The sequence below is a fragment of the Myiozetetes cayanensis genome, unplaced genomic scaffold (assembly GCF_022539395.1).
Source record: "Myiozetetes cayanensis isolate MyiCay16 unplaced genomic scaffold, myiCay2020 scf2-11, whole genome shotgun sequence".
Lineage (NCBI taxonomy): Eukaryota > Metazoa > Chordata > Aves > Passeriformes > Tyrannidae > Myiozetetes > Myiozetetes cayanensis.
Window position 1 is genome coordinate 18,443,132 of NW_026087411.1, and position 14,283 is coordinate 18,457,414.

The 14,283-nt window shown below is 41.6% G+C and overlaps 1 protein-coding gene across 2 annotated transcripts in view; it reads left to right on the forward strand.

Moving 5' to 3' along the window:
• The window catches only part of ALK (ALK receptor tyrosine kinase), a 309,488-nt gene that overhangs the window by 278,443 nt on the left and 16,762 nt on the right, over positions 1-14,283 (forward strand). The window contains exons 14-22 of one of the 2 annotated variants that reach the window (XM_050316451.1): positions 2,430-2,561; positions 3,421-3,565; positions 4,406-4,588; positions 6,073-6,171; positions 7,121-7,273; positions 8,454-8,552; positions 10,309-10,495; positions 12,669-12,759; positions 13,685-13,749. In XM_050316451.1, the coding sequence (XP_050172408.1) occupies positions 2,430-2,561; positions 3,421-3,565; positions 4,406-4,588; positions 6,073-6,171; positions 7,121-7,273; positions 8,454-8,552; positions 10,309-10,495; positions 12,669-12,759; positions 13,685-13,749 (1,154 nt within the window). Of the gene's footprint in view, positions 1-2,429; positions 2,562-3,420; positions 3,566-4,405; positions 4,589-6,072; positions 6,172-7,120; positions 7,274-8,453; positions 8,553-10,308; positions 10,496-12,668; positions 12,760-13,684; positions 13,750-14,283 lie in introns of those variants that run through there. The other variant, XM_050316452.1, reaches the window with a different exon arrangement.

Below are 14,283 nucleotides of genomic sequence, written 5' to 3' on the forward strand. Positions count from 1 at the left end.
TGATTGGGCTTTCTGTTTTACCTTAGTCTTTTCTACCAATCCATGGAGTTTTGTCTGTTCACATAGAAAAATGTTGTCCTCGAGGGACTTGGGTTATATCATTCAAGGAATAGATGCAGTTTTACTGGGAGAAAATGAGTGTGAAAAGATGAAGTACCATGTCACTGTGCTCACTTCCTCTTCAACATTTGGGCCCTGCTAATAATACACTACAGGTTCCTGACTAATCTGCGTATCTTGAACCATCTGTGTGGGGCTTTGGAGAGAAAAGACAACCCTGCCTTCCTTTTCTCTGGAGATCAGTCTTCAAGGTTGACTTCCCAGGGCTTTGCCTTTGTTGCACTGTTGATGCCAGCCCTGCCATTGTCATAGTCCTCTGCAGTGGTGGAGACACCCACTTCACAGGGCCTGTTTGCTTATTCTCTGTATGGGAATAGGAGAGACAAATCAGTCACTGCTGAGTCTGTCCTGATTTTTGTGTTACTAATGAATCCTTGCTGCAAATGTCTTGACAGAAAGGTGCAACTTCCACTGTTCGCATGCACAGTAATCTATTAATCATTTAGTATTCTTTGACGGAAGAGGGAATAGGAGATTCTTGTGGAGGAAACTAAGCATAATCTGATGATATTTCACCTGCAGGTTTGAGTTGGACATTTACATGCTGTGCGTTTCTCAGCTGTTAATGGCTGGCATCCAAGAGATGAAAGCTTAGCAGTCTGTTACAGCAGAGAAAGGTTGAAGGATATGGACAAGAAAGACGGGTTTTCAAGGCTGGCTGCTGAAGTAAATAATGTTAAAACTAGAATTACATGTATCTGCAAACAAACCATTAATATAAAGCCTTTTTGAAATGAGAAATGCCCTAACTCAAACTTCCATCTAACGTCTATAACTAGGACGTTCCAGCTGAGTGTAATATATGGACTCATTAAATTGCAGGCCACTGTAATCTTAGCGAGAATTTATTGAGTGCTAATGTAATTCTTTCATTGAGGCAAAGAGATTGCATTGACTTGTAGAGGGGACTTTTACTAGATTGGATTGTAATCAGTTATGTCTTTGCCATGAAGGATTATTTTTTTTGTAATCTAGTGGTTCCTTTGGGTCATTGACTTTGTCGTTTTATTAATCATTCCCACCTAACACCAAATCAATTAAGGAGAAGGAAAAATAGGGAAAGGAGGACTGTTTAGTTCCACAGGCAGGTCTGCATACACAAAATGGATGCTATTCATTCTGTGGCACAACCTAGGAGACATTTTGTGGTCAGCAGAATAATTTGTAATTTGAGGATGCTTTTATCAGGTTCCTCTTCCAAAAGAAAATACATGCATGAAAAAAGAAGGAAGCAGAAGGTCAATTCTATTATAACAACTGTTTGTGCATTTTTCCCTAAAAGTGTTGTTGGTTTAGTAAGTTCCATGTGCAATATAACAAGATGGTGTTACTGATATAAAACCTCTAAGGTAAAATAAGCTTGGAAGCAAAGTTTGCAACCTGAAAATTCTCACAGCAGAGTCCTGCTTGTCATGCACTTTAGTGTTCCAATTTAAAACCAAAACAATAGTTAGGTCATAGTCCTGAAGTACTTATAAATTATGGTTTAATGTTGTGTTTGAAACCAATTGATGAATCCAGTGATTTGCCTAATATAGAAAGTTCATTATGTTTGGTGCTAATTGATGGAGGGGGAAAAACTCTAAGTAAGAAATATGAAGCCTTTTTAGAGAGGTATTTTCATTAACATCAGGTGAACATTACAATCAAACGTGGGATTGCTGCTGTTTTGGTAGGCTTTGAACTGGTAATTATAGTAAAATTGCTGCTGCAGCATAAGCATCAGATCAACATCAAAACTTGCTTGGAAGCCCAGGTAAATATTGGGTGGCTATTCTATTTTGAGCTCGTTGCTAGTGCCCAGGCTCTGACTGCCTAGGTTAAAGTTACCTCTGGTATGTGAGCCACCAACAAATCTTAGTTCTGGATAGATATACATTGATTGCTTGGCCCACTGGAAATGAAGAAACTCAGGTTCTCTCTATGTCTCTGCCATTTGGCTGTTGTGTGACAAGGAACAAGTCACAGTATTGCTGTTACTCTGTTCCCCCTACTTGTGAAATGCAGACAGTTAATGCTAGGAAATATTTGCAGCAAATTCTGCTATATTTTGTACATTAAAAGCTTATGGAGCTGTTGTACATGGTAATATACATTCACCGAGCTTGATTCTATTAAAAATGTCAGCAACTTCCTCGGACAGATGTTGAAGCCCAGAGTGAGATTCTTCTAGGAGAGCATTCACTTGGTTCTGGTTACGTGGTTTCGCTGGAGGACAATTTCTTGCTTTGGGAGGGTAAAGCATCCCTGAGGCTTCAGTGTGTACAAGGACATGGAGATTTCATTCAGACCTGGTCTTCTGTTTGCAGACTAATGATGTTATACAGAAAGTCTGCATTGGAGAGAACAATGTGATCGAAGAAGAGATACGTGTGAACAGAAGTGTCAATGAATGGGCAGGAGGAGGTGGAGGCGGGGGTGGTGCAACTTACATATTTAAGGTATGGAAACATAGTCCGACACACACCTTCAGCATGAACACATCCTGCCACTGGCCTCAAGTATTGCAGCCTGAAATATATGACAATCCTTTGCACATGTCAGGGAAAGGGGGTACAAAGTGAGCTCTGAATATCCTTCATTTCCAACTGATAGCTGTAGTGATCTGACCTGGCCCTTCACACTTCTTCAAACTGATGTGCAGTATGGCCACACTTGCTTCAGTGGCTTGGAATTTCTCTTGCAAACATGGGGTTTGAAGGGGATGTTTTTCAACAGAAACTGAGCTGCTAAAGCATAATTCTACAGCAAAGGGCAAATTCTGCAGGACTTTATTCAACTGTGTCATTGTAGAACATTAGGCTTCAGCTATACATTTGGTCTCTAGGGTGCAGTGACAGAAAAGTTGAGGATAAGCCTATGTGTTTTCTGTTGGCAACCCTATAGCTAAGGATCACTGATATTTTCTGTCATGTGCTAGCTGAGACAGCACTCATTCCAAACACTGGTTTCAGGCAGTCCTTTGCCAGTGGAAACATTATATTGCACTGTATAGAGCAGTGTTTCTTTTGATGAGAGTCATCACACGGTAACATTACAGGCTTTCTAGGAGCCATCAGCAGAGCAGGTACAATTCATAGAGGTGCTGATGCCACTCTTCCCTGTTGCAGAACTTGGTAGGACTAGTGCTATGCATTAGTATTCTGGATATGGGTGCATAAATAATGCAATGATAATTTGTAGTGCTGAGCAGTCCTAGATACCTGCTTGGTGCAACATGCAGTAACTACCATGTGGCTGAACTTCCATGTACATATCTGACTCAGCTTGAACACTGCCTTTATTTCTGAATTTGTTAAGATGGAGAATGGAGAACCAGTCCCCTTGATAATTGCAGCAGGAGGTGGTGGCAGGGCCTACAGGGCCAAAAAGGACACATTTCATCCAGAAAGGCTGGAGAATGACTCCTCTATTCCAGGGCTGAATGGAAATTCAGGAGCTGCAGGTAAGGAGAGTTTATTCTTTTTTAAGAAAACCTTTGTGAATATATGGCACTCCCAGATTCCTCCTCACAACGAGGTGAGGCACAACTCATGGAAACACAGTTCAGGGGGAACATAGAATCATAACAGATGCAAATAGGAGGTACCCACAGTGCTGGATACTTGGCACAAATAAGGGTGTAGCAATGGCAACATTCTCCCAAAATACCTCTCATAAACAAAGTTGTTTGATTTTTTGATGTGGGAGTTTGCAGCACCAATGTTGCCATCCTGCTCCCTGCACTGTTTTGTGCTGTGTAGACATACTCACAGTTTCCCTGGCTTATGCAGAAAGAGCATAATTGCACCCTGGCTAGAAGTCTCTGTGAAGAGACCTTGGACTGAACAACCAGCAGAGCTGAAAGTGAGTCACTGGTGAGTATGTTGTATGGAGAGTGGGGCTGGGACATATTTTCACCCCTTTCACTAAATTCCTTTTGTTCCACTTCAGAACTGACATAGGTTTTTTTCAAAAGTATTTTTTTCAAAGAGAAAGGGAAGGCTCTTTAAACCAGAAATAAGTGGTTTGAGAATAGGCAAGAATATCTTTTTGTATTTTCCATAGAAAATACTTGTCGCTATATGGTAGGTGAAAAGAGGCACAGATGGTTAGCATGGCAAAAGCCCTACAGAAAGGTCACAGTAGCACTGTGTAGCAAGTACATCCCCTCTTCTAACCAAGGCATGAGATTCTTACTTTCAGCTGAAGTGCTTTGAGTAGCTGCTTGTTCTGCAGATCCTTGCAGTGTTTTCTACACAAAAAATAAACCCTACCTGTGCCATTTCTCTTCTCTCAACTGCAGGTGGTGGAGGTGGCTGGAATGATAACACTTCCTTCCTGTGGTCAGGAAAATCCTTGCTGGAAGGTGCTACTGGAGGAAGATCCTGCCCCCAGGCCATGAAGAAGTGGGGGTGGGAGACAAGAGGGGGTTTCGGAGGGGGTGGAGGGGGGTGCTCCTCAGGTGGAGGAGGCGGAGGATATATAGGTAAAGTGGCTTCGTGTTCAAGGTGTCCCTTCCCCTCCTTTAGTGCTAATGATCAGCAAAATGCTGATAGATAATTCTCCTGTAGCTAGCATATTTGACTGTTATGTATTAGTATGTCTGTGTGTTGCCTTTTTAGCAGCAGATGAACGTATGGCATTTAGTCTTTGAGCAAACAGCCAGATGTCAGTCCCTCAGCTGTAATCCTGGCTTTGCACACTGCAATATGTGACATTAAGACCCTGCTGTGATTTTCAAGCCTTTCATGTTGGGGTGACAGTGCTGAAGAAGAAGGAGCCATAGGCTATGTGCTCCCATTGCCAGCACCTGTGTTGGGAGGACTTTGGTCCTGGAGAACTGGCAGCCAGACTTTATGCCAGGGGAAAGATTCAGCTTCTACCCTGCCCTGCTGTGGGTGGGCCTTGGTCCCGCACAGGTGTCTCTGGGGGCAGAGGCTCAGGCTGCCAGCCAGGACCTCTCTTAATAACAACAGTGGTGTTGACTTTAGTCAACAAGGAGCTGACTTCATGTGCTGCGGGTCTCAGGACAGCTGTCAGATGGCATTACGTTGATTACAACTGGTGTGGGCCAGATTCAAGATCTCTACTAACCCACAGTCTCTTGGGCCACATAGTTTCTTCAGCCATCTGCACTGTGGTGGACTCATTAAGCCCTGGTTCTCCACAGCTTAAATTAAGTATTTGGTAGACTAGAAATCCTCAGAGGAAGTAGTGAGTTTAAATGATCAAGTGCATGTTTTGTACCAATGTTATTGTGTAATGCTTCTTTTTCCAACAGAATGTCTCACATGACATTTTTAATTTCACTGAAGACAATTAAAGAGGAAAACTTTTTTTGGGGTGGGGGAATCTTTGCATGCTTGTAGTTAAAAAATATATGGCTTGTACTGTGCTTCTAATATTTTTTATGCATTGCCCATACTTTGCTTCAGATATATTCTATATGATCAAGCACAAATGAACAACTCATAAATTCCTTCAGTCCCCACTCCTGGTGGACCACCCTGCTTTAAGGGTGCAAAGGAGAGGAAGGATAGCAGTTTATTCATTCCCTCTGCTGACATAGTAAATACCTCAGTCAGCAAGGGTACTGAATTTAGCCCTTGAATACTGGCGTTGCCCAGTTTCTTGGCTACATAAATTTTAAGAAGGGCTTATATGTTTCACAGCATCCAAATGGTTAAAGATGAAGTTTGCACCTAAGTTTGCAACAGTCTGCCCAAAACAGAACTAATAAATTTTGATTGTCAAAAGCTACTGTTACTTAATTGAAGTTCTAAAAAATAAACTCCAGTGGTTTATGCAACAACTCACTAAATATTCCCTATATATTACATACCTTAATGTTTCTCTTTTCTCATTTGGATGCATCCCTAAATATGCTGAAATCATGCATGTTGCAGTGTTTATCTGTATTTTATTGCCATTGAGCTGCAGACTGTTAAGGTAACTTCTGGTTTGACATAGGTGGCAATGCTGCAGTGGACAATGACCCAGAGATGGATGGGGAGGATGGTGTGTCCTTTATTAATCCAATTGGTACTTTATATACTCCAGCACTTAAAGGTATTCATATTGTTCAGAAGTTTTCTAGTGGGCTTATTTCATGTTAGAAATAGTTTGCATTGGTAGGACATTTTACAATCCTTTGGGTACAGATCAGTGTCATGGACATGAGGAGGCAGAAAGATAGCAAAGTACAATGGAGAGTAAGCACAAGTAGGAAGAGAGAACATCAAGGCTATTAGGAAAGACTCCCAACAGTATAGTCTACCAGGCTATAGAATAATTTTGGGCAAGAAAAGTTGTAACAGAACCTCATAATTCAGATACATTAGGACAGAAACAGGCAAAATACCTGACTGTTCACTAACAAGCAAGTTTATTAGAGCATCCCTCAGCAAAGTATCCAAGTTAGGCCAGGTTGTTTCTAGAGAAAACATTGCACTGCTGCTCAGCAGTGCATAAGAGTGATGAATGCTGCCACTCCAACTTGTGTTTGCCCAGAAGTCAGTGTCTTTAATATGTTTGTGATGTGTTCATGAAACACACACCAAAAAAATCTACTTGTTAAAAAAAATACATTTGCTTTAGAATAACCAGAAGTATTTTCAAATACAGATGCACTCTGGCCTGGTAGATTCAGCCAGAAAGTTTTGAAAATGTTACAGTGCTTGATCTTGGAAGGAGTAAAGGCCAGGAAAGAATATGTTGACCTCCATGGACCACTGCAGGGGCAGGTTTCCCTTAGCCTTGGCAGCAGTCTCCTTGCTAACCTGGTAGGACTATCTGCTCAGAGAGAGCCAGGGAACCTCAACTGCAGTGGGGCTAAGTTAGCTGTCATATGTTATTTTCTTAGTGAGGAAAGGTGGGGAGAAATTGGTTTCTTAGATGGGGCCCATCCTGCCACATCATCCAACAGCAACCACCATGTCCCCTGTTTCTGTCAAGGCCCAAGAGAATTATAAGAATGGTCTTTACAGTAATTAACTCAGCTTCTTCATCCACTCCCTAGTGACAGAGGGGCATGGAGAGGTCGATATTAGGCTGCATCTTAACTGCAGTCACTGTGAGATGGACGAGTGCCATGTTGATCATGAGAGTCAAAAAGTCATTTGCTTTTGTGAGCCAGGCACAGAGCTGGCTGAGGATGGTGTGTCTTGCATAGGTAAGTAGGTGTGGGGAATACGGCTAGCATGTGAAACAGAAAGTGCATGGCCAGTGCTGTAGTTTGGACTGTAAGACATACTGAAAGTGTTATCTAGTCTTTCTTATACCTGACTTCTGTTAAATGCTTCCTTCTTTCCTGCTGCAGAGTTATTTTCCTAGGATATAGCCACATGATCTCTGAGGACTGGCGCACTGAGCAGCACTGCTGTTTTGCTCTACAGCGTGTTTGACATATTAGGCAGATCTGTGGAGAGACAAATTTTGTGCTTGGTTGTGCTGATGCTCACATTCTGCTCTGAAATCACAAAAGTGAAGGAATTTTCCAGCTAAACTAAAATTCCAGGCCAGTTCTCTTAAGAACAAAAACAATGTGCAAGGTGAAGGAAAATATAATTCCTGTGGATTTGGGCATTTGAGGTGCAGGTACAGAATCTGTAAGAAATTCTGTGCGAGATCTCTCTGAGGAAAACTAGACAGTGCCTGTACTTGCCTATCTTGACAAACCAAATAGTCAGAGCTCCATTACTCGGTTTGCTTCATATTTTTGCACAGCAGTTAGAGCAGTGACTCCAGGCTTTTGGGACGCTGATTTCAGATTTGTCACTGGCATGGGAAAATTGTTCTGTGTTTTTACCATTTCTATCTGTAAGATGGGTAAAAAACATGGCCATTTTGTCAAGGTGAAGTAAATCTTAATAGTGTGATCCCAGATGAGGATGCAGCTATGGAATACCTTGCACTATACTAACTGTTATCAGGTTTTTCTGCCTGGATTAGATGCATTTAGGAGATGATACATTGCAGTCCTCCTCCTGCTTTTTCTATAATTTGGCATTGACAGAAGCATTTTAACCCTGACAATGTAATGTTCTTTCCACCTCCCCAGACTCCTGCCCCTGGTTTTTATGGTCTTGTTTTCATATCCAGGGAGTTCACATGTTAATTCATTGATAGCAAACCATCTGTTTTAATGGGTTGATATTAACTGAGGAACGTGAAACAATGAGGTATGAAAAGTCATAGATCCTGTGACCTGATCATGCCAGAGGTTGCTCCTACACTATAAGAGCAGCTGATGAGTAAATGAAAGGAATAGCAAAAAAAAAATGCAAAAAAAAAGTGTCTCCTGGAAGATCATTTCAAAAATGTAATTCCTTCTTCTCCTTCTTCTGTTACAGCTGAGCCAGTGGTTCATCTCCCTCTCTCCTTGGTCTTGTCTGTACTGACTTCAGCATTGGTGGCTGTTTTAATGTTGGCTTTTTCAGGAATCATGATAGGTGAGTGTTTCTCTGCAAAAGATATTTTCATATGAGGGCTGGATCTGAGCCAGGGATAATTGGGTCCTGGGAGGCAAAGGGATTCAGATTTTTAGCTACTGCTATATTTAATGACACCTTCCCACACACACGCCTTGGCTTCAGATTTCAGTAGTTGTTTCTAACCACAATGACCAATTTGAGGAGGCTTCAGTTACTGACTGCATCTCGAAAGAGACATTACTGTTTCTGTTGTACTGTAAAGCTACCAGAACACAGCTGCTTCTGGTTTTGTGAGATCTGTTGCTGTTCAGTGCCTAAAAGCTTCTTTATTTGTATGCCTTTATACACATTTTGCCTCTTAATGTATAACATCTGAGCTTAAACTCTCACATAAGTTCCCCTTTTACACACTGCTACTTAGTAGGATTTGGGTATCCTTGGCATTTTTATTTGAAATTCTGAAAAGTATTTTTCACCCTTTCATGTTCTTATTTTAAACAGTCACTCACTCGCACTCAGTGCAAGCAGAATAGGTTTGAATCAATGCAAAACAGGCCACGGATACAAACCTCAGCTTTGCACCTTTCTTTGTCCACACTGTGTATAGTCTGGAGGAGGAGAAGAATGTACCTAGAGCAGCAAATGGCAACTATTAAATAAGATTTGCGCAGCTGTTTCAGTTTTAAGGATTTCAGGACTTATCAGTTGCACACACATGGTCCTATATGTATGATTTCTGGCCCGACAGTACTTTTTTACAATTACTAAATACTTCTGAGGAGTGGAACAGTAATCCTCTTTCCATCCAACTAGTCTATCATTTTCATCTCAGGAAAGAGCAACGATTGAAAAAATCAAAGCAAAGGCAATGAGGAGGAAAATGGAGGACAGGAAGGGTTTGTGGATAGGTCATTACATCCATCTGCCTTTGCGAGTGCATGTTTACCCCTTAAATTCTTCCCCTGAGCAATATCTCCTGGAGAAGATGCAATAGCTATTACCGTCACAGTCTTTGGGCTCAGTCCAGCTCCCACAGAAATCAATAGTGATTTAACCTGCTCATGATTGTCATCTTGCTTTGGAAAAAGTCCTGCAATATCAATTACTATTTCAAGGAATATCCACAGGATGTTGTCTTTCAAGGTGTGAATTCTAATGACGTAGTAGAAGTATAAGTGAAGTGATGCAAGGAATATAACACTACCACAAACTGATTTCAAATGCAGTCCAACTCTGTTGTTTAGAAACAGAAAAAGTTTTGAAGAATGAGCTATTTTTTGTGTACAAGGTGTTATTCTGAGCAAACAACTTGGTCTATCCATTTTGAACAATATGATGCAATAATTCATTTCAGACTTTAGTCACTTCTGTGTGATTTAGGAAAGTTGGTTATACCCCAGCTCCCTCCAGTTTGGAACTGGACTCATATTTGGAATGTCCAGTTAAACTAAATAGAGAAGAACAAAAACCTCAGAACTGTGAAATCTAGGATCTCTGCAAGTGAAATTAATTTTACTTCTTCAAAACAGTTCATGAGCAAGCCTGTTTCTTCATAGGATGTGTAAATCAAAATTTCAAAGTTCCTTTGGTATCTTCAGATTCCATTTTCTGTCTGTAATTATTTGATGTACAGAAACATTACAGTGTCCCTGTCTGGTTTCATTCCCTGAAATTTGGCCACACAACAGCCAGTCCTAGCGAGATGTGCTGCACGGCTGCTTTCCTGTTCCAAAGTCAGTCTGTGTCTCTGGTTGACTGTGTTCTCCATGTTTAGTATATCGTCGGAAGCACCAGGAGCTACAAGCCATGCAGATGGAGTTACAGAGCCCAGAATATAAGCTGAGCAAGCTGCGCACCTCCACTATAATGACAGACTACAACCCCAACTACTGCTTTGCAGGAAAGACCACATCCATTAGTGACCTTAAAGAGGTGCCTCGAAAAAACATCTCCCTCATCCGGTAAATTCATCTTTGCCTTCCCCATCCTTCACACTACACACTCATTTGGACTGAGTCTCTCACAGGGGTGTGAACGCATATCTCTGTGCAGGCACATACAAGTTCTTATGCACTTTTAGTCACATACCACTTTGCAGTAGCTGCAATAGTTAGGCTTCTGTAGAAGGGCCTAGATTTTGGCAGTTCAACTTTTACAGGTGTAGTGTTAATCTCCTGGGATTATTAGGCGAACTGAATAGTTATCACCAGTAATTCAGATACATCTTTTACAGGCAGGGCAGTGAACGGCCCATTTACAGAATGAACTGATGAAATGCTGGGAGGCTGAGGCTTGCAGGAGGCTCCTTTAAAGTCTTTAATGGGGTCTTTGATATAAACAATGACATCCTTAAGTACAGTATCAATTAAAACAATGGGTTTGAAGACACTAGACAGTATTAAAAAGACAGGAATATAAAGCCAGGAGGGTAGTAGTGTCTAGATAGGAACTTCTGGAAAGCTCAAAAAGATCCCCTAAGAAAAACCTGACAATTTGGAGTTCTTACACACTTTACTCTACTGCAGGATACTTCTGAATGTGACATGGCCCTGGTACCATGCAGTTTTATAGAAAAAGCCAAGTGGAAGCAGGAGAATTTGCTTAAGGTGCTACAAAAGTTGATGCTCAGAGCAGTCTTTGCAGTCCAAAGTTTTGCTGTCTCTTATCTCATTTCCCCTTACCTGCACATCTTTCTGGACTGCAACTGGAGGTTTCCAGTGTACCTTGTGCTGCTGCTTCCTTTGTCACTTAGGCTTTGAAAGGATTTTTGAACTGGGCAAGCTGCAGATTGCAGAGGATACAGCTGGGAATTGATAAGGGAAGGGAAGGTGGACTTTTTGGAAGGAAGGTGAGTTATGAGCTGTAGAGATCTGTTTTATACCCTTAGTTTGTATTAAGTTGGTCAGGAAGAGCCAAGAATAGTGTCTCAATCTGATATCTAAAAAGTATTATTAAATGAAGTGGCTGAGTCACAGGCAACACAAGTCCTCACTGTGGTTTCACTGCCTAGGCTGGTCTTTATCCTGGCAAAACCATAGACAGAGCTTACGCAACAGCAGAGCAGATTGTTCTAATCTGTTCAAATGGATGGGAGGGCAACAGCCCATGGAAAAACAGCCCACCAATACATCAGAGGACATAATCAATGCAGCTTCCAGGCCAAACCTGGCTGTAACAGGAGAGTGCGTGTTGTAGGAGAGAGCTTTATTGAGAACCTTTCACCTGGGCTGAGATGCAGGAATGCCTCTCAGAGGCTTGAAATACTACTGTCCAATGTGCAGCCCATGCAGGGTTAAGAGTGACTTGGGATCTGGGATGCAGCCTCATTCTCTGCCATGGTTTCCTGGGTTGTTATGTTGTGCCACCGATGTGGAATAATTATTGTTGTACCAGTTGACTTAACATTAAGAGAGCGAAGACTGAATAGACAGGTATGCAAAATCGGTATCACAAGGACCTGGAACAGGACCTATTGTTTGATTACTTTTTATTCCCTTCTCTTTCTCTTGTAATCTTATTCAAAATAAAACTGTAAATTTTGTAATATGATCAGTGCCAGAAACAATTCTCAGCATGAATTCCTAGAGCTGAGTGCTTTACAAAGCACTATCATCACCATTTATTGGCTAAGGTACTTGCCCAGAATTACACAATAAATCAGGAAAAGATATTTGGTTTAGAATTCAGGACTTTTGAGAATCATTATGCTTCCTAGTTTCTTGTTCAATGTTTTGTTTAATGGTGATACAGAAACACCATGGGAACTGTTAATGTATTTAGGGTTTGTAAACACCTAGGCTTAAGTCCTATCTTTATTGACCTGCTTTGGAGCACCCACCACTAGAGCACTGACACCAAAGTCATAGAAGAGTGCTCTTCACTACATGCTGCAATGCCAGCAGCTCAATTTCACTGGGGACTGCTCACTTCCAAAAATTGCTTTCCCTGCCAATTAAATACATTGTAGGTTCAGGAAAGATCACATCAAGGTCTGGTCCCCCGCGTAGTGTCAATATCCAATGCTCCCTGTTTCACTGCCATGAAAATTGTGAGCCCGTTCTGTGAGCTGTGTCCACAGTGTTATAATGTCTGTTCTCTGTAGTAAAACCTTCTTGTCTTCTCTGGTCTGTCCAGGGGTTTGGGCCACGGAGCCTTTGGTGAGGTATATGAAGGTCAGGTGACAGGGATCCCCAGCGACCCCACTCCCTTGCAGGTGGCTGTGAAAGTAAGTGACAGTGTATGAGTTATCATGATGGTTTCATGCACCTTTCACCCAAGAGTCCCAATGCATTATAAAAATGAAGATAAATGAAGCTTTGCTCTAAGTACTGAAGGATGTGGCTAGAAAGGTTGCTGCTCTGTTGCAACACTTAATCCATCACAGCAGTGGTACAGCATGTAGCATATGGGCATGTGAAACTGTTAAAAGAGGTCTGTAAGTAGTAAACAGGCAAAGATTTCCCACAGAGCTACATCAGACTGCAGTTATGAGAACTAAATCCACTCTCTGTCCATCCTCTCCATTCTACACCTGATATGGTAATCTGTCCAGAGCCTTGTGAGTCAGAGGTCAAAAGTCTTTATAGGGCCAAAAGCAGCTGGCACATACATCAAAGACACTGCAAGTAGGAGAGGACTGATTTTCCCTGGATCTCAGCACTCCCTTACAGGATGGATATGCATTGGATGTGAAGCTAAATCCTAAGAGACCCTGATAGGGTTCTCTGGGCCTTCTGCAACCTAACTGCCTTGTTTTCTCCTAGAGGTTACATAGCAGCACAGTCCTGCTGCTCGTTAGAGTTCACAATCTTGCTGGAAGGTAGGAGCATTGAGCTGCAGGGAGCTCAGGAAGTGTGGTCTCATTCCTCATCCTCTGTACAGCAGAATCCCATATACTGAACACTTGCCTGTGCACTCTGGGCTATTTCCTTTGCTGGGAGGAGGATGACAGTGGTGTTGATGGGCTGTGTGTTCTGATATTTACCTTTCAACAGCTTCACAGTCTGGTTTAGCAATGGTCTAGCTGTTATCTTAGAGTGAGGTTGCTTTTAGAGAAACAAGGATTGCTGCAGACAATGTTAGTGCCAGGTGTTCTACATCTGTAAGTTTAAGTATCTTCTCCTTGTCAACCTGTTCTTTATCTTTTACAGACATTGCCAGAAGTGTGTTCAGAGCAAGATGAGCTCGACTTTCTCATGGAAGCTCTCATTATTAGGTATGTATGAATAACATGAGCTTGTGTATGCTTGCAAAGCCCAGCACTGTAAAGAAAAAAAGTTTTTTAGATGTGATATCCACATAGTACATCTATACAGTAATTTTAGCAGAAAGAGGATAGGCATTACCATCCTTTTCTATTCTTCTTACAAATGAATAGGCACCAAATGATTAAAGGCTAAGTTTTGGAAAGGGTCCACACTGGTTTTCATTATCCAAAATGAAAAAAATTAAGGCCCAGTTTTCAGAATTGATAATAGGATCTTTTGATTTCTCTTAGAGATGAAAACATGAGGTAGAAACAAACCTGAGGAATTTAGATTTGAGTAGTCAAAACTTAACAGCTTAATATTGACTTTATGCTGCTATCTTGTCATGTGTCAGTGTCTGAGTCCTGGAATCCATAGAAATGGTTTCCCATCACATTTGAGGTCTGGAGAAATAAAGAAGTATTACAGACTAGACCTTGAGGAACATTCCCTACAGAAACAGATCCCTGTGTCAGTATGTTACTTGGAACAACACTGCCCAG